The sequence below is a fragment of the Peromyscus leucopus genome, chromosome 20 (assembly GCF_004664715.2).
Source record: "Peromyscus leucopus breed LL Stock chromosome 20, UCI_PerLeu_2.1, whole genome shotgun sequence".
In the NCBI taxonomy this organism is placed as follows: domain Eukaryota; kingdom Metazoa; phylum Chordata; class Mammalia; order Rodentia; family Cricetidae; genus Peromyscus; species Peromyscus leucopus.
In genome coordinates, this window is record NC_051080.1 from 61713891 (window position 1) to 61739570 (window position 25680).

Genomic DNA, 25680 nt, shown 5'->3' on the forward strand with positions numbered 1-25680 from the left:
AACTTCTGTCTTCTTGACAATTCCTCCGATTCCTATGACTCTTCAAAAATAGTTGGATTAGAGGCACCGTCCAACTCAATAGTTTCATTTTTTTTTTATTTTCCATCAGTGACAGCTGAATTTCATATTTGGTATGTTTTCCACAATAAATCAGCAAAATTTTATTCAGGACAAGGATTGTGTAAGGTTTTGAGGCTTCTCCATGTGAGAGATAATACTATTATTTGTGGCTATAACTTATTCAGCATCGAATACCTCTACCAACTATTGTCATAGACCAGAACGCACACTACCTCATTCAAAAGGTTGGGAAATGATCCAGAGAGGGGAGAGGGTGAGCCTACTACTGAGTGTATAGGCTGGGGATGTCAGGTGCCTTGAGATTGTAGAAAGTAAACAGTTGCAGAATTTAGAGGACGACGTAACTGTGGACTTTGATAATAAAGAGGGCTGGTGTACATGGAGCAAATACCATGTGTTATTTGCTAACATGATATTCATTAAAAATAAAAACTTTGAGATCTGAATTAGTCCCATTATTTTTGTGATGCTGAAGGTCAAATCCAGGGTCTTCCATATACTAGAAAGATGTTTAACCACGGAGTACATTTTAGCCCTGAATTAGCCCTTACTCTGTGTGTGTGTGTGTGTGTGTGTGTGTGTGTGTACCTTCATGTGTGTGCATTCCAGCCCTGGATTAGGCCCTCCTTTTGTGTGTGCATATGTGTTCCCATGTGCTAATCAGGTGCCACCTCCATCATCTTTGAGACATCTCACTGGCCTTACCGGTTAATCTAAGATGACTGATGAGTGAACTCCAAGGATCTTCCTGTTTCTGCCTCTCCAGTACTAGGACTATAATAAGTACACAACACCACTTACTACTACTGCTGCTGCTACTACTACTTTCTCTTCTTCTCCTCCACCTCTTCCTCCTCGTCCTCCTCCTCTCCTTCTCCTTCTTCTCCTCTCCTCCTCCTCATCTTCCTCCTCCTCCTCCTCTTTCTCTTTCTTGTCCTCCTTCTTCCTCTTCCTTGTTCCTCCATGACTTCTATGAATCCAACTGAGATCTTTGTGTTTACAAAGCAAGCACTTTACTGAATGAGCTGTTCTCCAGGCCATTTTTTTTTTTTTTTGACAGGGTCTCATGTTGCCTTGGTTGGCTTTAACTTTCTATTTACCTAGGGCTAGTTTTGAACTCTTGATCTTACTAAGTGCTGAAATTATAGGTGTACATCACTACACCTAGCCAAGCTCCATCTTAGATGATGAAACTGCAGTAAATATTAATTACTAATTGTTCAAAGTCACTAGGAAGAAAAACAGGGTACCAGGACCTGGGGTCTATATTTCACTGAAATGATTTTTTCCTAAATGCAAGTATACCCTGTACTTATATCATCTCATCAAACAGAACTTTCCCTAAAATATCAGGGCCATCTCCTAAGGGTGGCACTACTGAGAGTCACTGCTTCCGGTGATTAGCATAGGTGGCACTCTGAGTGAAGAGACAGAAGCCAGCTAAAAGAAAGGGTGGGTGGGAAGGGAGTTATATGATCAACACTTGTTCGCTGGGTTTGGAGGAGGAATCTGAACTACATCCTAGGAACAAAGGAAACTTCCTAAAGTTCCTCTTCAGGATATCATTATTGTGCATTTGTTCATAGTGAAGATCTGCTAAGACTCCAAATACGAGATTGCCATGCATGTGAACATCAGTGATCCAACCAAGAGAATGCCCCTAATCAAACACAAATTTGACCTGACCTTGCTCAGATACCATAAATAAATGACAGTCTGTCCAAGAGACCAAGAAAGGGCATGAAGGCAGGGATTGCTGCCCCATACTAAGATAGCCTACGTCCATAACACATTCGATAAACTTAGAAAATAGAGCCCTAGATCTGATGCTAGGGAGGTTTCTTGTGTTCAGTATTCCTATAATTTAACAGATAGCCATGAGAGCTGCAGATAAATTTGACAGATGATCTGATTATTAGTCAGAATGAAAGCATAGCAGTAACTCCCAGCCAAGACTGGAGAAATGGGAAGGATCATTGTGAAAACTCTTAATGTCCCATGTATCCTGGTTTGGGTCTGGAAAAAAAGAGGACTTTTATGGGACAAATCAACTTAATTAGAGAAAGTGAGTAAACAATTTTCACTATGATTTGCCAAACTACTGTTTGGCAGTTGAATATTTATGTCTTACTGTGGTTATTTTTTGCGTTACTATTGATATTCAGTTGCATGGCACGTGTTATTTATTTCCATTGCTATTAAGAATCAACTGATCATGGTGTCTCCTCTGCCATAGCCAAACATTAGGCAGAGCTCAGGGAATCCTGAGGAAGAGGGGAGGAAGGATTGTGGAGCCAGAGGGGTCAAGGACACCACAAAAACATGGCCCACATAATCAATTAAGCCAGGCTCACAGGGGCTCCCAGAGATTGAAGTGATAATCAGAGAGCCTGTATGTGTCTGACCTAGTTTCCTCTACACAGATGTCATGCTTGTATGGCTTGGTGTAATTGTGGGACTTCTAACAGTGGGAGTGGGGGTGCCTTTGATTCTTTTGCCTGCTTTTAGAACCCTTTTTGGGTTGCCTTGTTCAGCCTTGATATGAGAGGATGTGCCTAGTCTTATTGTAACTTGTTATATCTTGTTTGGCTGGTATCCCTGGGAGGCCTGCTCTTCTGTGAAGGGACATGGAGGAGAAGTGGATCTGGGAGAGCAGGGAGGTGGGATAGGGAGGGACTGGAAGGAGAGGAAGGAGGGGAAACTGTCATCAAGATGTAATATATGAGAGAAGAACAAATACATTTATTAATTTAAAAATAAAAAGAAATAAAAACTTCAAGAAAAGAAAAGAATCAACTGAAATATATTTTTCTTTCTTTTCCCACTTCATATTTCTTGTGAGGTGAATACAGGTATCCTCTTCTCATACAATGATCAAAGGAAGTCTAACTGGGACTCCCTTTAGAACAAGGTCTCTCTCTTCAAGTCTGATAGATCAGTTTCCTAATTATGATCTCCTCCAAGTGTTGCCAATGGTTGTTCTTTCCATTTTCTTTTTCTTTCTTTCTTTCTTTCTTTCTTTCTTTCTTTCTTTCTTTCTTTCTTTCTTTCTTTCTTTCTTTCTTCCTCCCTCCCTCCCTCCCTCCCTCTCCCTCTCTCCCTCCCTCCCTCTCTTCCCTCCCCTCCCCTCCTTCCTTCCTTCCTTTTTTTTTTTTTTTTGGCAAGGGATTTTTTTTTCACTTTTTTTTCCTCCAAGGGATTGGGGTTCAGAATTGAGCCCACAGTGCCTTTTGAAGTTGAAGTTATGATGTCATCCAGGCTTGTAGGCAACCAGAGGCTCAACTGTGCCAGGAGACTCGCTCAAGACAACATCCTCACAGGGCAGTAGGCAGGCATCTGGGGCCCAGGGTGGCTACAGGAGCTCAGTTCCTCACCATGGAACTCTCCATGGACTCTTCCTTTCCTCAGAGCCACTGGTGAACAGTAGAAAACAAGGAAGTTCACAGTGTCTTTCTGGACTTAGTCTCAGAAATTCAAGCTTTTCTTTCTACCATCCTCAATTGGTCAAAACCAGTGATGGGAGTCAGAAAACACAGTTCATCTTCAAGAGCAGGGAGAATATGCAGTCTGTTTTGGAGCAAGGCAAGTAACCAAATTATGAGCCATGATTTAGTTCTTCACCCTCCCAGATCAAACCTAGGCAAAATGCTTCTACCCCGTAGTGTGACCGAGTCCCCTCTCCCCCACCGGGTGTGACTTCTGGGACACTTGGGAATGAATGGGCTGCAAAAGGTCTGTCCAGGGTACCAACTTTCACCCTTCATGTGTGTTTTTCTCTCGTGGCCTTTCAAATCATTTAATAGTTGATGTAGCTTTTTAGAAGCAGATAGAATATCTAGGTTTAAGCACCTTAAGGAAGTATATGTATGACAGGATAGAAAAACATTTTTTATAGATATCGCCATCTTTTATAATCCTGTTCCTGAGATACATTGTAATCAAGACAAAACAATTCTCCAAACACAAGAAGGTTAAACAAAGCCACCGTCAAACTGAAATCAGATTAACTTACGTCTTTACTACCAGAACAAAAGCTATGAAACAGTATATATAAAAGCCTCTCTTTTTCCCCCATGGAAGCCAATATAATTATTTCTTTATTTAAACAAAAATTTAAAAACCTTAGCATCTACAGAGCAGCTCCAAACAAATATTTAATAAATCAACAGACTGATGCTTACCTCATTAATGTGTGGTACGCACCATTTAGCACCCTGGTGGGATACACTGTCTTGAATTGGATTTTAGTGATTTCACTTTTGTTAATTCTGTCTCACCAAGGAGACTACGTTCTCATCAAAGGCCAAATAGAATGTTTGCTTCAGTTCCCCATACTACCTGAAATACAATAGTTCTGTCACTAATCATAAATGATGTATGGCGTTGACTGCCTGTTGGCTAGCTTTGTGATGGCCATTTCTCAATCATTCTAGCATCATGACAAAAATGGAAGCCCATGTTGTTACATGTAATGAGTATTTTTCTGACCCGCCACCCAGATCCCAAATAATGACATGGAGATTTCTAATTAATTATGAAAGCTCAGCCTATAGCTTAGGCTTGTTCCTAACTATCTCTTATAACTTAAATTAACCCATTTATATTAATCTACATTCTATCACATGGTGTTACCTCTCTTCCATCTTGCACCTCCTGTTTCTTCTCTGTCTCTTGGCTTCTCCTTTGCACCCAGATTCCTCTTCGTCTTCCTTTCTCTCCTCAGAAATCTTGCCTATACCTCCTGCCTAGCTATTGGCTGCTTGACTTTTTATTACATCAATCACAGCAATACATCTTCACACAATATACAAATATCTCACATCAGTGTGTGTGTGTGTGTGTGTGTGTGTGTGTTTGTGTGTGTGTTTGTGTGTGTGTGTGTATCTGAGACACCATGTTAATGGAACATTATTATAAGTGAGTGATATGAGCCTCACGTCTCTGGTTGCTATAGTTTTAAAGGAGATTTTATTACACTGGATGGTAGCAGTGGCGTGTACAACAGGAGGGAGGGAAGGAAAGGAGGAGGAACAGAGGCAGGGAAAAAGGAATTCCTTTTTATTAAGCTATACCTTTCCATCTTCTAGATTTTCAGGGCTTGAACATAATAAATAAGTGTACTAGAAATATAACAAATCCAAACTTATATGATATAACCAAGGTTATTTATCTATAATCAACTATTTTTGTGGGTTTTTGAATATGGGGTCTCAAAAATAAATACAATAATGATGAAATAAGTGTATTACAAAATGTACTTTTTAAAAATGGGGTAAGACATACATAGAGAAGGCACATGCATTCGCTGTTGCAATTTTACTTGGTTTTAGATTTCATATTGGCATGGGATTACTAGGTAAATACAGCAAAGAGCTTGATGTTTCTGAAGTTAGTTGAAAATGGAAAACATAATGAGAGTCCTTATACACAAAGTATGCTTATTCAAAAAGGAGTTTTGTTGATTTTAAAAGCACTTTAATTCAAAATTCTGCAGACGTTGATCTTATCCCAGTTCCCTTCAATCACAGGGCTAGAGACCATTGCATCATTTTTCAGTTCAATATTATAAGGCATGGAGACCAAACTATCATTTTAATGTCACTGATTAGTTCAATATTCATGCTGAGCCTAAAATATTCATTTTTTAAGCTTTCATATTTGGTTCAGTTTTTCCCACTAATTATAAATAACATGAGTTCTTAATGATCTGTGCTGTAATTGATGTCATATCGTTTAAGGAAGGATGTTGATGTTTTGGAGATGAAAGTGACAAAATGACCTTTGCACTGACATTCCTATGTACTGTGGGGGTCACGGTGTGAGTAACAAAAAGTCATGAATAAAAAAACTGGGATTCCTGGTGCCTGACATGACCTGTGTTCCCTTTAGTTGGCAATGTAGCTGTAACTGTGACCAGGTACTTTACAGTGCTGTAGTAGACGGGTGTGTGGTAACCACTGTCAACCTGACCTTTCTCTTTGTCTCCTCCTCTTGCTCCATCTCTCCTCACATCAGCTTCTCCTATTGTCCCTGCACTTCAAGGGTTGATAGTGACTTCCTTCTCTTGTTCATTTATAGGCTGCATCTCTATGTAGCTTTGAAGACCTTCTAATATCATCTCATCTTTGAAATTCTGTCTCTGTGAAATTCGCTTTCCCAAAAAGGTCTAGAGTGGTTTGTATGTCCCTGGCAGGGTTCTGAATTATAACAGCATTGTAACTAGCCAGCTAACATCAAAATTCAACAGGAAGAACTTTTGCTGGGCTTATTTATACCTAAAACAACTCCATATTTTTTTTTATCCTTGGCCACTTTCACACCAAGTATAGAGCTCTGTATGGTCTTAACTAGTCCTGTCAACCAAACACATAGAAGCATGAGAGCTTAGGAAAATGCATCAGACACTCAGGGAACTGATCAGTCACACTGCCCTCTTGAAAGTGGTACTAAGTACCTTGTACCTTTCAGGCACTGGAACCCACATCACATGAAGCAGACTATACTTAGATCTCATTGCCAACATTTCCCAGGCAACAGACAAATATAACACAGCTGAAGCCTTGCTTCACAGTCTCTGGCTTTTAGTATAATGACATGGAAAGCATTCCCCAGGCATTGCATATCTGCCCAGGCAGCAATCCCAGGAGTTTCTCCGAATGTCTCGGCTCAGGAAGAAGTGATTCTGCTCCTTAGAGTCGCATGAGATTCCTGCCTGGAGTGCTTGGGGTGGCCAAGGGCACAGAACTGAATAAAACGTTCCAAGCTGAAGGCCATTGGGCCAAAGAAAATAGGAAACAGACAACAAAGGCCAGACACAGGACATGTAGTCAGCGTAAGTAAGAGAAATCCTTTTAAATTCGGCCCTGAGTCTCACTCAGAGCAGAGGGCAAGTGAGCAAGAGGAAACATGCTAATAAACTCAAGGCTGATTGCTGAGTTGATGGGAGAAGGAACATGCAGACCATCTGGAGGCTTGAGAAAGCAAACCTATCAAGAACAGACATCGGCTACAGGACCAGCATCCATTGGAGAAGCAGTAACCATTGCTTTTGCGTTCTGTTGCCCTACCTACAAGGACAGGTAACTTGGCCTCGGTTTTACAGCCCCTTTTCAGGGACAGTAGTAACAACAGCCTTATTGGTTCTTGTGAAGACTAAAAGTGAGCTTACATACATAAACTACCTGGCATTTACGACCTAGTGAAATAGTCTAGAAGAATACCTGATAAACTGCCAGCCACATTTTTTTCCTTTACGAAGTCTATAATGGGACTTGGCATGTCAACCATTCACTCAGTAGTTCAACAATCATCTAAAAATATGATGGATATTAATTACCCAGAATAATTTTCTTTTGAGACTGTGTCACTGAGGCTGCCCTTGAATTACGACCACTGCCTATAACACCGAGTGCTAGGATTACAAGGACATAGGGCACTAGATATTTTTTTTTTGAAGACAGGGCTTCTCTGTGTAATAGTCCTGGCTGTCCTAGAACTCACTTTGTAGACCAGGTTGTCTTGAACTCACAGAGATCCACCTTCCTCTGCCTCCCAAGTGCAGGGATTAAAGGCATGTGCCACCATCACCCATGAGGCACTAAATTTTTAAAAATCAGTTTTACAAAATTTAAGAGTGAGAAGATCAGAGATAAATTAAACCCTCAACCTGAGAAATTTTGACTATCTATCCTTCAGAGATCATGCTTGCTTGTTACACATATTTAAGTGTTGATCTGGACATACATTCACTTAGGTTTCATCCTGTATACGCTGGACCACCTATTCATTGTGAGACTCTCGTTTGGTCTGACGAAAGAGAGCTCAATAAGGTCTGATGCCAACAGTCAAAAGGCTCTCATTTGGAGGCAAGGTGGAAATGAGATTAAACAATATGATGGGTCAGAGATAGCAAAGGCTGTGGGGAAGCCATGAGGGCAGAACATTCATCCATTCATTTGTTAGTTCATGCAACAAACTTTTCTTAATTTACATATTGTACGGAAGACACCAATAAAATGTAACCACAAATAAGATAGGTAACCCTTGATCTCTTGGACTCATGGTGGCTCTGTTTATTACAATTATGAAGAAGGGTTGAGTTGAGACTTTAAGAAAGAGGACTATTTAGGCATGCTGATGCACACCTTTAATCCCAGCACCTGGGAAGTAGAGACATGTAGATCTCTGTGAGTTTGAGGCCAGCCTAGTCTACAGAGTGAATTTCAGGCCAGCCAATGCTATACAGCGAGACCCTGTCTCAACAAAGGGAAAAAGAGTGAGGAATAAATAGTAATAGAGGCAAACAAGGGGAATGGGTACTGAGGAGGGAATATCTCCTGTACTAAGAAATCCCAGCATCTCCCTAGAAAGGGCACTGGCACCTAGACTGGGTGGCCCCATCTCATTATCAAGTGGCCTCACCTTGGGTCCTTGCAAAAATCTTTGTTATGGACTGTGACTGTGTTTTTTTTCTGTAAAGAATTTCTTCACACCCAGCTCTGGGGACTTAACCAACTTATGAGCAGCTGTGGACACATGTTTTAGGACACTTGGTTCTCTTGCTTTTTAATCAGGTCAACAAGGTGTACAAAAGCATCTCCAGGTCCAACTGCAGATCTGTGTAAACTTGCACTTTATCTCAATCCTAGAGAGGAGAGGGAGAGAAAGAGAGGGAGGGAGGGGAGGGAGGGAGGGAGAGAGAGAGAGAGAGAGAGAGAGAGAGAGAGAGAGAGAGAGAGAGAATGAATAAATGAATGAATGAATGAGACCTACAGTCAAGCACAGGTATGGTGGGCATGAATAATCTCCATTATGGGAATCACATATGTACACAGAAAATTTGAGTATGGATTATACAATAACTTCAAGGACAATAAAACCCAAATTTCCCTAACAATATGGACTTGTATCTCCACAGTCTTCATCTTTTCTGAGACATTTCAATGGGCTGAATATTTTTGTGAGGTTTTCTATCAGTTGCTGTTATTTGCATTACAGATTGCACTGAATTATATCTACTTTTCTCTGTAGATTTACAAAATCAAAACAACCAGATTTGTTGCTTTTAACCCCTTTGCCCTTTTCTTTCTAATGAATAAGTCAGGGAATTGGGGAGCTGTTCCCGAGGGCACTTTCCTGGAGGTCCCTTCAAGCTAATCTGTCTTCTGCTGTGAGCAAGTCAAGTTGTGCTTGTGGCATAAGGTCATGAGAGGTCTCTGAGTCATGCGAGATGATAATGAGGAGCAGCTTAGCATTTAGTCATCAGTGTTTTATTGTGTTTTAATTCCTTCACAGTTAGAGGTTCCCTGTAGGGAAAGTCGTGTAACTTCTGAGAGAAGAAGAGGAATTGTCACTAAATACCAAAATACATTTTAGGACGCAGGCATTGACAAGTGGGGACCCCCACCCAATAGAAAGAACTAACTGTAGTTAGCTTCTAAACTAATATGCAGTAGATGGTCTACAAGTGGGTTGGATCTGAAATGTCCTGAGAGGCTCATGGTTTCTGTGCTTGGCCGCCACTTACAGTGCAGTTTTGAAGACAGTAGAGACTTTAGGAGTCAAGTAGGGCTTTGGAGGTTATGTCTACCCCGGGTTCTGGCCACCTCACTTTGCTTCCTGGTTCATCACAGTGTGAGCAGACCCTGCTCCATACTGCTGCCACCTTGAATTCTGTCATACCTTTCCACCTTGAAAGTCCCACACTCCCGAAACCATGAGCCTCAATGATCCTTCTCTCCTTCAACATGCTTCTGTCCGATATTTTGGTCACTATGACACAAAAGTAACTAAACACACTTGTCTAGGGTGGCTTCCTGTCTGCCAACTTGGTTAGTATCTGAGTACGAAATGAAGACTACTGAAACTCAGAGATGACAGGTTTACCTTTGAGAAATCTTTACCTCCCTGTAGGCTTCCAAAAGGCTAGTCTGATCTCAACTGGATGTAGACAGATAGGGCATGGTGGTTCTACCCGGGTTGGTGATAGAAGGACTGACCTTTATTGGGTTCACTTAGCACTACCAAGGTCATGGGCAGCAGGAATGGGTGTTGGGAAGTGCTGGCATAGTTGGTTCATTGGATGACTGTTGCCCAGAAAGAAGAGATTTTTATTTCAGAGATGCCATGGTATTTTGACCCCAGGAGATAATGACTAGGATTACAGAGTCTATCCAAACTGCATAGATAGTCATTCTATATGCATTGTTTAAAAACTTCATCATTAACTACCTTCATCCTCCCTCATTATTTCTAGAACAAATACTAGACTGACACCTTTCTTTTTAAAACTTAGAAACTAACACGTGAAAACATTATTTTCAGCTGTCAGAATTCTTGATTATTATGATTTCAAATTTGTCTACAGTGAATAGGTATTGTTTTTATGCTCAGGAAAGTTATTATAATTTGAACTTAATAAATCCTTTATATTACTACTACCTATCAAGCTTACCATTCTAATTTTTTGACATTTTCTTCCACTCTCAGTCAATTAGACATTATTTCTCAGTAAATTTGGTTCATGGGAGATGCTATTCTGCACTCCAATCTTTCAAAGCATTGTTGTTCCTGAACACTGTGAGGCTGAGACACAGAGTCATGTGAGCCATGGGCCCTAATTCTAACGTAATGCTAACCTGTCTTGTTTGAGGCTGGGACACCTAAAGGACACCATCCAGTGGTCTTGCTGTAGAATATGATTGCATAATGATGTGTCAGAGTATATGTCTCTGTGTTTTTTTTTAACCTGTAAAATGTGAAGAATACTGAAAATTGAACCAGGTGCTGTGGTGTACACCTTTAACACCAGCACTCAGGAGGCAGAAACAAGCAGATCTCTATGAGTTCAAGGCCAGCCTGGTCTACAGAGTAAGTTCCAGGCCAGTCAGGGGTACATAGTGAGAACCTAACTCAAAGTGGGGGTTAAAAGCCTGTAAATTATTTGGAATAAGAGGTCTACCCAGTGGAAAAGAAGCTCAAATGCATTTAGATTTTTTTATGGGACTGAACCAGCCAAATCAAACACAGGCTTTCCTGAGGCTTCCAACTTCTTACTGGAAAGTCACACTCTTCAGAAGTTTGTTGTTCAATTATAATTCATGCCTTTTGCAGATTATATTATGAGGTGGACCAAAAGGAAAATGTTAGACATGTCCACTTGTGATTTCTATTGTGCTATTTGTGGACTGCCAAGTGCGTACACTGAGTGGTCTGGTATATGCAATGACAGGGCAGTTCCTGGCAGGCTGAGCCACTTTGGTGGGAAGGAGAAAGAGCAATAGAGCAGATTACAGTACAGATCTTCTATAACATGGCTTTGTGTAAGCTCACCATGTCAGAATCTAACCAAAAATCCCATGATACCTGTAACCCTAACCCAACTTCACTGCCCTCCCCAGAAAAAAACTGTTGTAACACATAAAAATGGAACTTCCAAGACTTAATTCTGAAGAGAACTTCTGTCCCCCCCCCCCTTTTCTTGAAACAGGTCTAACTGGTCTCAAAGGAGAAAAAGGAAATCCAGGCATTGGAACTCAAGGCCCAAGAGGTCCCCCTGGTCCAGCAGGTAAATCTTTCTACCTAACAGAAATTATAAGATGTAACTCTTTATGGTCACTTCCTAGGTGAAGAAAATAGCCATATTTCACCCTGGTGTCAACAGGAATAACTGTGTTTCTCATTTATTTTATTGCAAGGCTAATGCACTGGTCGCAATCCACCCATGATGTCAGTCTAAAAAGTGACAGCACATTTGGGTTCATTTTGGTTGAATGAGTTAGATAAGGCTACAGGAACACATACATCCTAGGAGCTTGGTGATACGATGAAACTTTACTTCACATTTGCATACTTTCGTGTGTTTGAGGTAAATACTCCCCTGTGTTGAACCACGTGATGTCCATCATGAGTTATGCACTCTCCAAGAAAAAGGTGAAGAAGGCCCATCAATCTCCTACACTTTCACACACCTCTGGCTGGAACTAGTCACACAGCCTCAGCTGAACTGTAAGGGAGGCATGAAATCTAGAGAGACACAAGGGAATTTGGAGAACACTGGTGGTTCCTGCTGTGGTTGTCTTGCCAAATGAGCTTTGTGGAAGTTCTGAGTTGAGTACAATATCATGCTTTTCAAATTATCTCCAGATGAGCTGACTTGTCACCGGAAACATGAGCTTGTGTTCTATTGTATTTACAACCCTAGTCTTAGCCATAGTGAGTCAAACGAGTACAGATTTTCCTTTTTAGTGTAACAGTGGTTTTGGAACATGTCTTTAAGTGATAGTACAAAATCAATAGGTCCCTCTTAATTGTAAGTACTTTTAGTACCAGAGGTTGTGTGAGGAACTGATGTCATGTGTTCCCCAGTTTCGGTGGTTTATGAGAACTGGTGGACTGAAACTGAATGTACTTGTAGACCTTCTCATCCTTCGAACAGCAAGCTGTACTTGTGTCTATATCTCATTTCAATGTTAGTTGAGCGGGATCTTAATTTTTATAGCTTTAGTATTTCATATATACACATAATTTGTTTTGATTAAATCCATCTCCATTCCCTCTCAGATTCCTGCCCTATATGTCTCCTATACATCACTTTTCCTTCCAACTTCATGTGCTCTTAAAAAAAAAAACTCACGGAGTCCACTGAGTACTGCCTACATGTGTACAGAAGCAGGAAAACCTACTAGAGTGTGGCTAGCCTCTTAGGCATCACTTCCTGGATGAAAACTGACTTATCTCACAGCAGCCTTCAATTTCCAACAGCTCCTCAGCTAGGGGTGGGACTTCTAAAGCCCCTTCCTCTCTCTATGTAGTTGAATGGTTTTATTTCTAGTTGGAGAATGCTTTTTAAACTAAGAAAAGCCAGGCCTAAAATTCAATAGGCATGAAAAACCAAACGACCAAACCCAACAAATTTCTTGAACTCAAAAAAAAAAAATTTTTTTTTTAATCATCCCTTATTTCCATTCAGAGTTCTTAATTGATGTAAGATGGCCTAAGGAAATTTAGACTAATGTACTGGGTCCAATTTTAAACTACTTTCCATTTGTCTTTTCCAGGATGATGTTTTTAGACCTAGACTAATTTAATTAGCTGAAAATGTAAGCCAGTACTAATTTACACAACAATTTTAGCTTTATGAGACTGTGATTTGAATGTATTCATGTGTGTACATATGTGCATGTCTACACATTGGACTCATGAGGGGCTGTATTGGAAAACAAGAGCTCCATTGAGAAAATGAGGTTTTTGAGAATGGCCTACTCCTTTCCCTTGAATGCCCAAGAGGACACAGAGAAGAATACATTTTGCTCCCCAGTGTTGGAGCTGATTGCAAGCATTGTCTTTGAGGAGAACATGTGATTATGATATGATCCTTTGCTCAGGGACTCAACTTCAGGAAAGAGTACACAATGAGTAGAAAGGCAGTCCCCTCATTGTTACATCTTTTAAAGTTAATTTACTTCATGGTGGTCTCAAAACTCACTCTGCTGTTGTAAATGACAAACTCTTCATCATTGCTTGCTTCGTAGGACCTTCAGGAGAAAGTCGTCCTGGCAGTCCAGGGCCACCTGGCTCTCCTGGACCAAGGGGTCCCCCAGGCCACCTGGGAGTACCTGGACCACAGGGTCCTTCTGGCCAGCCTGGATATTGTGACCCCTCATCATGTTCTGCCTATGGTGTTGGAGGTAAGTACCAGCCTCTTGTGGGCTTTGCAGAGTTATACGGTGGTTACTACTAACCTGTGGAGGGGTTGAAAATCAACAGTTAGGAGAGGGTAGTAGAGCCTGGACTCCTCACTCCCTTACATTATCTTCTGTAGACTGCAATTTTCTGTCCAGTCTATGTAAATCCTCTAGGGCTGGGGATATAGCATAGTGGTAGAATATTTGCCAAATGATGACCCACCTAGACTTGGCCTCCTACTGGGTCATTTGTCACATATAGTTGAACATTTTAGTATCCTCCATGCTGTTCTTGTCATGGTGTGGCCATGACATCCTGTGAAATTTCACTTTTCGCTTTAGACCTTCCCCATAATGAATAAGGCTACCATGATTCTTTTAGAGGACATCCTGCCCACCAGATGACAAGGGAGATCTTAAGAATAAAAATAATAAGGGCTAGACTGAGAATCTGAGAGATGAAACAATCTTCCTGCTCACCCTAGGGCCTTTTTGAGCCACAATGGGAGAGGTCCATAGATTAGTCAGTGAATGAAATTTTTCTGCTTTTAGAGAAATTTAACCTTAGTTGCCCAAGAAATTGGTCAAAGTTGTGTTGATGTATTTTTCTCTGTTCATCTTTTCCCTCCTTGTCCTTGTCCTCTCAAATCTGTCCCCTGTCCCCTAAGATCTCATCCCATACAATGATTACCAACACTGAGGTGCCAATCTTGCACTTTGGTTGCATTGACTTGGGCATCTGGCTATGGATACAGAACCAGTTCACCTCCACTACTAAGCTCCTGCCTGTAACCCTGTCACCTCTTTCTTGTCTCAACTGCTTCCCCACCTCACCATGATCAAGTCCTCTGCCTCCCCTGCACCAAACGTGTTGTAGTGATAGCATCAAAACATAGCAAAGAAATATAGGTCAACTGTGATAGAAACTGATTTCCCGAGTCAGTCTGAATGGAGTTGTGTGTGTGCCAAGACTTGATCCCAACCTCCTCTATGCCAAGGGTCTCTAACAGTTCCTTAACTCTATGTCTTTCTTTCCTATCCCACACAAGATGATGGGCACCTTCCCTCCTGGCCCTTCTGCCTCTCCTTCTTCTCTTGATCACCCTATTCCCACTCTCCCCTGGTGATGGACTTGTAACACAAGATTGGGTTTTTAATTTTATACTTTCTCTTATGACTCTACTTCATTTCAGGGTTTCTTTTATAAATAAAACATACAACATTTTAAGCAATTGGCCACGATTCTAGTTTTCCAATGTTATTTTTTTTTTCTAGTTTGTCTTTCCTTTCCTCCTTTTACTAACTGTGAAGCCTCACGGGGAAGCAGCACAGTGGGCTAGGCAGTGAGTGCTTTCTCCTCACACAGGGCACCTTTGTGGTTTACGGACCAAATCTGTGTCTCTAAGGACTCAGGAGAGATTATCCATTTCTGGTTCCTGGGTCCCATCAGGCCCCCACCCTCACTTTTCCTCTTTAGTGTCCCATCCGGATCAGCCTGAGTTCACACCGGTCCAGGACGAGCAGGAGGCCATGGATCTGTGGAGCTCGAGCATCTGATGGCCTCAGGAGACATTTGAAGAGCAGTGGCGGGCCCTCTTCTGGAGCTTTACTTACAAAATGTTGTCATGTGGTTTGTATGCTACTTTGCAGGGGGAGGCAAGGCTCATGTCATCAGCCGGTATTTCCTCTATGGATATCGTTAATTATTGTTTTAAAAAACTGTATTTTTAAACCATCCCCTTTTTGTGACACTGTTGAAATTTTGTCCCTTTGCTGTTTTAATTGCATGCCAGATAATTTGGTCTTTTCCCAAAGAAGAGTGCTGAGAGAAGAATTGAAAAGGATAAGTTGAACCCCAGAATCTCTTCTCTGTTAGATCATTTCAATTTACAAAATATATAAGAGATGTGTGGTTACATTGGAGGGAATTGGGGCTCCAGTAGTGGAAGTGTTACTATGGAGATTCATGGTTAATGTCACTTACCCCATACCCAGGGCAATGACCTGGCTGATAATTAACATACCACCATCATTGAGGAAACTACCTCTTTTTTGTTTAAAATAATCTGTTCAATTCTTAGATCACTCAGTAACTGGTTTCACGGGTATTCAGAAATAAAAGCTAGAATATAGCCTTTTTGGATTTGATAATTAAAAAAATAGATTGTTTTCCAATAGTTTTTGATCCATGTAAAATAATGACTTCCTACCAACTCCAATGCAAAAGAGACCCTTTTTATTAAATGAATAATTTGTCCAGCAGTGTGTTTCGGGGCTTGCCTCCTCTTGACTACAGGGATTGCTTTGTAAATGCAGATATGTTTTTGAAGACTTGTTTTTATTCTTTTTTATAAGCAAATAAAAAACTTAAAACAATATGTGTGGATTCTTTTTATTGTACTTCTGAATGATACCTTCAACTTTTGTAGTTTTAGTTGAGTGTCCACTTGAAAAGGAACAGCTCTGTTCCTGTAGGTAAGCATCTAACTCTCACTCCTTCACCCCTTCATCTTCAGTGGAATAGAAAGCTTACCAGAACTGATGGACTTCACACAAAGTGCCTGGCATCATTTTAATGTCATATAATTTACCAGGCAGTGAAAGCAACACAAAATGTACCAGTTCTGCTCAATAACATAGTGGTTGACCAAAGAACTCTTCTGTCTTCTAGTATTAAGACATTCCTAAAAATCTCTAGAACAGTAGTTCTCAACCTTCCTAATGTTGCAATCCTTTAATACAGTTCCTCATGTTGTGCTGACCCCCATCTATAAAATTATTTTCATTGCTACTTCATAACCATAATTTTGCTACTATTATATTAACTTCTGATAGTCTTAAGTGACCCCTATGAAAAGTTTATTCAACTCCCTCAAAAAGGGGGGTTGCAACCCACTGGTTGAGAACATCTGCTCTAGATGGTAAGAGGAAATTAAACTGGATCCCACATACTCTAGCCATTAAATTAGAACTTCTCTTTTCTTTTGAAGGAAAATCAAAGTGTTAAAAAGTATTTGATTTTTGTCTTAGTAAGAGTTTCACATCATGACCACAGCAACTCTTACAAAGGAAAACATTTAACTGGATTGCTTGTAGTTTCAGAGGTTTAGTCCATTATGTTCATTGTGGGAAGCATGGCAGGAGGCAGGCAGACATGGTGCTGTAGAAGGAGTTGAGAGTAGAGAAAGAGCTACATCTTGATCCCACAGGCAGCAGGAAGTGGTCTGAGATGCTGGATGTGGTTTGAGCATATATGAGATCTCAAAGCTCACCTCCACAGTGACACGTTTCCTCCAACAAGGCCACATCTACTCCAGAAAGGCCACACCTCCTAATAGTTCTACTTCTTTGGGGCCATTTTCTTTCAAACCACCACAAGTTCTATTATTTGCTGGTTGAAATTAGGAAAGAAAACCATATCTTTCTGTGAGTTACATGACCCTGCTAACAACCATTTTAAGAAAGCTGGGTGTCTTTGCTGTGGGATGTCTTTCTGTACGCTGTGAGATGTCTTTCTGTATGCTGTGAATATATGTGTTGCTCCCACTGGCTAATAAAGAAAGCAGCTTTGGCCTATGGCAAGGAAGCTTAGAGGCAGGTGGAAAATCCAAGCAGAGATACAGAGAGAAGAAGAAGGGTGGAGTCAGGGAAGACACCAGCCTGCCATCTAAGGAGTAACATGTAACCGGTAAAGCCATGGAACACATGTCGATACATAGATTAATAGAGATGGGTTGAATTCAGTTTTAAGAGCTAGCTAGCAAGAAGCTTGAGCCATAGGCCCTAAAGTTTGTAATTAATATCATGCCTCAGAATAATTATTTTATAAACAGCTGCAGGACCACCAGTGGGAGAAATTCATCCCAACCTTGGGGTTGAGTGGGACTGGAGAAACTTCTGGCTACATGTCTTCATTTACAACCAAATGTAGGTTCTGTCTGGATTAGGAAAAGGCTCGTGAGAAGCAGAGTGTTTGTTAGGTCACAACATTTTCTTATCCTCTGCCCTCCTGAGGACCCCATCACTTCCTTTGGTTTCTGTCACTAGAGAGAAGAAATCTTCTTGATAACAAAGGATTCAACAGCAGCTTTATGTGTGTGCCTTTGAGGACCCAGGCAAATAGCTTTCTGGTATAAAGGAAGCCAGTCAGTGAGCAAGTAGCCTATATCCATCTTTAAGCCCTAGATGAAATTTACTGCAGAAAAATAGGACCAGTGAGGAAGAGGAATGCATCAAGCACACAGAAAATCCACATAGTCTGACCTAGAATCCCGTGGGAGAACTCCTCTAACTTAAGTAACTGGGAAGGTAACACATTGCTCCATGACAGTTCTCTTTCAGGTTTCTCAGTCTGGGACATTAAATGGCAGCTATCAAGATGGATGTTGTGTATGTTTTAGATGAGTTAGGTGAGAACAAATGTCGAATACGGTGTCACTGCAAAGACCCAGTTCTTATGGATGATGAAACCATTAGAGGCTCCAATCCATTCTCGACATCCTCGGCTTGGATTTTGTTTAGTGATCTGAATCCGCTTATGTAAACAACAGCAAGTCTCATTTGCTTAGCGTGTGTCATCGCTTGGACCCAGTAGATCCACTTTTTACTGAGTGAAATGTTCAGAATAAAAGGTGTAACTCAGATTCGAGATTTGTGTGTTTATAATACATTGCCTGTAATATGAGCTGACGCTCAAGAGCATTTTTACTGACTAGCTTGTCTTGGCAGGAATGTACTTCTCTCTGTATAGATGGAGGGCATTTTCTGAAAGTAATAGGACAGCCATCCTATCACGATAAGAAACGTTACTCCTCAGAGTTTTCATCACGTTTGTTAGAATTTCTGTTTCTTTTGAGAATAGTCATTTTAGGATATAGTATTTTTATCTCAGAAAGGCTCTAATTCTAGGATGACCTCATTCCCTCTTCCTTCTTTGCCTTTTCTTTCTGGTTCATTTTTCCATGCCTAACATTGCTGTTTTAGTTGAGGATGAAAATAAGAACATGAGAGATGTGGACTATGTCCTCATAAAGCTTCCGTTCCTTGTTCCATTCCGAACAAAAACGCATGAGTAGACCAGCAAATTAATTAAAACTCCTAAGTGACATAGAGACAGAAAAAGTGCCAAGACAGGAGTAAGAAAGGGAGTAAATGTAAGAGCAAATGCTTCCAATTGGGTGGACATAAGACGCCTCTGACCATTTAGTGGAGAAATGCAGATAAGCTGAATGCTGGAGGAGCATGGAAGCCCAGAGCTCAGTGTCCTGCATGGAAGCCCTTGTCACACGAGAGGAGGCCAGTTGATAGGAGAGTGGATGGAAGAGGGAACAAGATAAACCTGGAGACCAAAGCATGCGATTAATGACTTAGATTTGAAATTGAATCCCACTAGAATCAGTCAAGACATTGTCAAAGGCAAAACTACAAAGTCTTCTGTGTGTTTTAAGTTGATGTAAGGCAAATAGCTCTTCCATTGGCCACGTTGCTGGACTTTTGTTCTGAAGCTGTCACGGAGATTGTGTTCTGAGCTGTCAGTAAAGGCCTACCCCAAGAACATTGTATGCACTGTGAAGTTAAGTTGGGCTAGGCACAAAGAAATGAGTTAAAAACCCAACTCACACACTGCCAGTTCAAACCTGGGCATTCTGCCAGCAGATATACACTCTTACCCTACTACTGTATTTTGTATGATGATGTATTTTAATGGCAAAGAAAGAAAGTAGCATGGGAGCATAGAATGATAAACAGTTATTTCTTTCTTACACATTCAGGGCAGCTGCTTGGCATATCTTGATCTAGGATTCTGCACTGCTTCTATATTAGACATTCCCAGTCTCAACATGCCCTTCTGTGGTTGTTGTGGCGGCAGAAAAGAGGGCATTTAGACTCCTCTTTCTAAGCTTCTGTTGGAAGTGATGCACATTGTCTGTGCTCGTGTGCCACTGACTTAAAACCATCAGGTGATCATTTTTCAGTGATCGGGAGAAGTACAACTATTGGCCAACAAAGCAGAAGAGAACCAGGATGGTTGGCAAGGTGTGCTAAAGGCTGCCACTTCAACTGTAGTTATTTGAACCTCATGGAAACCTGAGAGTTAGTTCGAAAGCATCTTGGTTTTCCCAATGAAGATGTAGAAGCACAGAAAAACTAAATTACCCAAAGACCCACACATAGAATTTAAATGCAGGCATTCTCAAGACGATATGATGCCCTTGTAACTTGCAGACACTACCTGGCTTTGTGGGTTGGTAATTCTTAAAATGGCAAAGAAGAGTGGAAGTGGAACCCAGTAATTCAAAAATTCCAAGATTCTGTGGAGTTCCCAAAGAGTCCCATTCAGCTGTCTGAGTCCAGAACTGATGTATATTCTGCCCCCCAAATACAAACACCCACACCCCAATGTCAAGGCATTGAGTAGGCAACCACTTGAGATGTATCAGTTTGAAACCATCCTGTGGTGAAGAATGGATTGGAGGGGATCAGAGAAAACAAGAAAACAGTACTTCAAACATAGTAGTGGCCACTGACAGACAATAGAGGGCCATCTAAGATCAGTGGCTCACTAATCAACATGAGTGGAAATGAAGAAAGTCAGTGTATCCTAGCCCAATACTGGCATAAACAACAGAGTAAATGAGATAACTTAGTCCATCTGAGAATTAAAGATTCGAAGCAGAGAAACTGAAGAGTTCATTTTAGGAGATAAATTTGAGTTGTCAGGTGTTAAGTAAGCAAGTTGAAGCTTGGGACAGAAATCAAGATCAGAGATAAACATTTAAGATTTATCAGCATGCAGGCTGAAAGCTATGTGGCAAGATAGGAAGAATGCACGTGATCACTTGGGGGAATTTCTCACTTTCATTCTTGCTAACACAAATTATCCAACTTTGATTATTCATAATTGTTCTTGCTTATATTGAAATGCACCTCTCTATCACCATCCCCGATTTTGAGTTCTACTACAGAGCTATAGTAATAAAAACCAAATGTATTGGCATAGAAACAGACAGTTGGATCAATGGAATTAAATTGAAGACCCAGACATAACTCCAAACCACACAATGGAAAAAAAAAGCATTTTCAGCAAATGGTGCTGGTCTAATTGGATGTTGGCATGTAGAAGAATGCAAATAGATCCATATTTATCACCCTGTACAAAATTGAAATCCAAGGGATCAAGGATCTCAACATAAATCCAGATACAGTGAACTTGATAGAAGAGAGAGTGGGAACTAGCCTTGAACACAGTGGCACAGGAGACTACTTCCTGAAGAGAACACTGGCACTAGCATGGGCACTAAGATCAACAATTAATAAATGGGACCTCAGGAAACTGAAAAGCTTCTGTAAGGTGAAGGGCACTGTCAATAGGACAAATAGAAGCCTGCAGAATGGGGAAATAACTTCACCAACCCTGCATCTGACAGGGCTGATTTACAAAATATATAAAGAACTTAAACTAGACATCAAAAACCAAATAAGCCAATTAAAAAACGGGGTATAGATCTAAACAGAATTCTCAACAGAGCAATCTCAAATGGCCAAGAAACACTTCAAGGAATGTTCAACATCCTTAGCCATTAGGGAAATGCAAATCAAAATGACTCTGAGATTCCATCTTACACCTGTCAGAATGGCAAAGATCAAAACCACAACTGACAGCTCTTGATGGAGAGGATGTAGAGCAAGCAGAATACTCCATTGCTGGTGAGAGTGCAAACTTGTACAGACACTTTGGAAATTAACATGGTGGTTTCTCAGAAAATTGGGAATCAATCTACCTCAAGACCCAAGCAATACCACTCTTGGGCATATAATCAAAGGATGCTCCTTCATACAACAAAGACACTTGCTCATTTATGTTCATACCAGCTTTATTCATAATAGAAATAGAAACTGGAAACAACCTAGATGTCCCTCAATCAAAGAATGGATAAAGAAAGTGTGGCACATTTACATAATGGAGTATTACTCAACTGTTGAAAACAATGACATTATGAAAATTTCAGGCAAATGAATGGAACTAGAAAAAAATCATCTCAAGTGAGGTAACCCAGACCAAGAAAGACAAATATATAATATATATTCACTTATAAGTGGATATTATTAGCTGTAAAATAAAGGATAACCATGCTATAATCCACAGACCTTGAGAAGCCAAGTAATAAGCAGGGCTTAGAGAGATGTTTGGAACCCCTCTGAGAAGGAAGAAGAATAGATTTCATGGGTAGACTGGGAGTGAGTGGGGATGGGAACAGGAGGAATCACATGTGGGGAGTATGGAGGCTGGCAGTATTGGAAGAGTCGACTGGGAAAGGGGAATATTTCAAGGTGAGCTAGAAACCCAGTGGAATGGAAACTCGCAGGAATCTACAAGGGTGACCCCAGCTAAGATTCCTAGCAATAGAGGATATGTAACCTGGACTGGACATCTCTTGTAATCAGTGGAGGGACTGGAACATCAACCCAACCAACCACCTAACCGTTGACCTAAAATTTGCCCTGCCTACAAGATGTGCTGGAGGAAATGTGATACAGAAATTATGGGAGTGGCCAACCAATGACTGGTTCAGCCTGAGACCTATGCCATGGGAGAGAGCCCACCTCTGATATTGCCTGGAGTGCCAGGACCCAGAGGCTGGATAGCCCAGAAACCTAAGATAGAACCAAGCATGACTGGGGAAGAAATAATGAAAAAACTGTCACTGTGATGGTGCCTAATGACATTCTGCTGTACTCATAGATTGGTGCCTAGCCTAATTGTCATCAGACAGGCTTCATCCAGCTAATGGAAACAGATGCAGAGACCCACAGCCAAACCAGGCTGAGCTCAGAGAATCCTGTGGAAGAAGGGCTGGACAGATTGTAGGTCTTCCAGAGGGGTCAAGGACACCACAGAAACCCATAGTATCAACTAACCTGTGCTTATAGGGGATCAAAGACATTGAACTGACAACCAGGAGCCTGCAGGGAACTGACCTGGGCACTCAGAATATATGTTACAGTTGTGTAGCTTGGTCTTCTTGTGGAACTCCTAACAGTGGGAGCAGGGGCTGTCTCTGACTCTTTTGCTGGCTTTTGGGACCCTACTCCTCATACGGGGTTTCTTTGTCCAGCCTTGGTAAAGAGGGGAGGTGCCTAGTCTTACTGCATCTTGATATGTCACATTTGGTTGATAACCATGGGAGGCCTAACCTTTTATGAAGAGAAATGGAGAAGGAATGGATGGGTAGGGGGCAAAGGGAAGGTGGTGGTGGGGGAGACTGGGAGGAGATGGGGAGGGGAAACTTTGGTTGGGATGTAAATAATAATAATAATAATAAAATCATTTAAAAGCAACAGGAATGTGCCTCTCAATCAAAGATTTTGCAATAACAACTACAGTGAAACCATTGCAAATTCTTCATCCATGTTCTCTGTTTATTCTGTATCTTTCACATACTATGCTTGCCATTAGGAAGCCCTCGGCCTCACTCAGGGTTAAATGACCTGTACAGACCCACACTCAATGCCCACTTGAGGCTCTCTTTCTCATATGAAGTCGTCTCTGAACCTTCTTTGTATTCACAGTAACAGATTCCCATTTTCTAGGCAACTCTTAACATCTGATCTCCCATGTAGTGTAAAACCATTAACACATCTCAGACTATTTGTCACCTGAAAACGGCTCCATGAATATGTGGGATATTTCTCAGCAGCATCTCATTCTGGGATACATTCATCCATAATATGAGCCAGACCACACCCTTTACTTAAAGCAGGAAATTTTTTCTTTAGAAAAAGGCAGAAAATATAGGAAAGAGACAAGAAATGAAAGGTCAGCTTCTATAGCAGCTTGCAAATTCAGATTTATTAAACATTTCAGGATGTGAGGAAAACATTTGAATCTTATCTTCCCTTAAGTTTATTCAGTCATGTGTGCATGTATTCCTCTCTTCATGCATGCAAATTCCAGCCACCAAACTTTTATTTAACATCTGCCATGGGTTCGGCCATGTTAGGGTGCTAAGGAACAAAACAAGAATTATGTCACACAATTTAAGCCTTTGATTTGTTGTTCTAAGGGAAGTAGAGACAACAGTTTGGACCAGTGTCTTAGTTAGAGTTTCTATTGCTGTGAAGAGACACCATGGCTACAGCAACTCTAATAAAGGAAAACATTTAATTGGAAGCTTACATTTCAGAGTTTTAGTCCATTATTGTCATGATAGGCAGTATGGTGGCATGAAGGCAGACATGGTGCTGGAGAGGTGGCTGAGAGTTCTACATCTGGATCTGCAAGCAGAAGGAAGTGACAGTGATACACTCTCCAGACTTGAGCTCCTGAGACCTCAAAGCCCACCTCCAGAGACACACTTCCTCCAACAAAGCCACACCTACTCCAACAAGGCCACACCTAATAGTGCCACTCCCGATGGGCCTATGGGGCCATTTTTAGTCAAACCACCACAACCAGATTCTGGAAGGTGTTCTATTCTATGCTAAAATGTTCAGATTTTTACCTAAGGGCAACAAGAATTCTGTCAGTGGATGGTTTTAAGCTAAGGAGTGAACTGACTAATTGGAACTATAACTTTGGAGCAGTTTTGACACATGTATAAGATGGACTGGGGTGGGGAGGTACATTCAGTAAGGAACTCCGATGAGTACTTAGATTTCCAGCGCATTGCAGTAGGTTGATTTCCAGATATCAAGGTAAGCGTTCCCTTCATTTAAAGTGTTAGGATACAGAAATCAAGGAGCGCAGGTGAATCTATGTAGAAACAAGAGGCAAAGCGGGGATTTTAATTGTGATTGATTTATTTCCATAGTTTATGAGTCCTTCCCTATATATACTATGCTGCCTGCTACTATAGTTCAGTGATAAGGGAGTAGACAGCAGCAGTGTAGGGCTGAGGCCACAAGCAGACTCTGCGGACAGTGTAAGAGGGATTATGGGTAGAACGAGACACCCAATGGGATATGGGGTAGATATATGCAAAAGGCAAGCATGGATTCCGGATTTCAAGTCTGAGAAACTGGGTGACTGGTAATTTCAGAAAGAGACAGTAATGTGAAGAAGGGGAGGAAATCTGTTCAATCACAATGCTATCCCTGAGGTTCCTGCTTTCTCCAGAGAAGGTACATGATTATTAGCAAAGGATGAAAGGGGATGACTCCTTTAGGCTCTGACAGCCAGCCCAGGCTTAATCTCTTGGGGCCTGTCCTCACCAAGAAGTGACATTCAAATGAAGAGTGGAGGTTTCCAAGATACGACCAAAATATTTGGTTTAAGAAAGCATAGCTGTCGATTCAAATTTGGTGTGGTCCTGAAAACACTAAGGGAAGGAATGGTTCAAACTCAATTGCTATCCTTTTTAGGACATCCTGAGCAAAAAATAAGTCAGTGAATATACTTATAACGGTTTTCTTTTATCTGTTTGGATAATTTCATTAAAGAAATATATTAACTTCTTATTCTTTTCACCTATTCATATTGAAAAATTAATACTAAAAAATGCTGTATGTTCAGCATTGCTTATTTCTTGAATGGCTGTGATTACCTCTTGAGTTTGGGATTGTGAGTGAAACACTTTTTTAAAAAATGCTTTATGTATTATATTTAGTTATTTCTGTATTGCTTGAAAAATATATTGCAAAAGATTTGTGCTCTCAGAACCTTAGGCATTCTTGAAAAAAAAAAAACCATGAAAGATTACATAATGCAACCCAACTTCACAAGAGAATGTATTCTTTTTAGTATCATTATAATAGGGACCAAGTTAAAAAAATGACCCACTGATATTCAGAAAGATGCTGGACAACAATATCTTTAACACAGAGAGGGGTGGCAGGCTCAGGACTCTGCCAGGACTGGTGGGATAGTTAGCTTTGGCAATGCCTATGAATGTCCTGATGGTTTGGTTTTTCTTTG

The 25680-nt window shown here is 40.9% G+C and overlaps 1 protein-coding gene across 4 annotated transcripts in view; it reads left to right on the forward strand.

Annotated features, from left to right (window-relative positions):
- Positions 1-16144, forward strand: part of Col14a1 (collagen type XIV alpha 1 chain) — a 198454-nt gene extending 182310 nt beyond the window's left edge. For 3 of the 4 annotated variants that reach the window (XM_028871908.2, XM_028871910.2, XM_028871911.2), the window contains exons 46-48: positions 11570-11647; positions 13614-13769; positions 15244-16144. In XM_028871908.2, coding sequence (XP_028727741.1) covers positions 11570-11647; positions 13614-13769; positions 15244-15323 — 314 coding nt within the window. In that variant the 3' untranslated portion in view covers positions 15324-16144. Of the gene's footprint in view, positions 1-11569; positions 11648-13613; positions 13770-14434 lie in introns of all 4 variants that reach the window. The other variant, XM_028871912.2, reaches the window with a different exon arrangement.
- The last annotated feature ends 9536 nt before the right edge of the window (positions 16145-25680 follow it).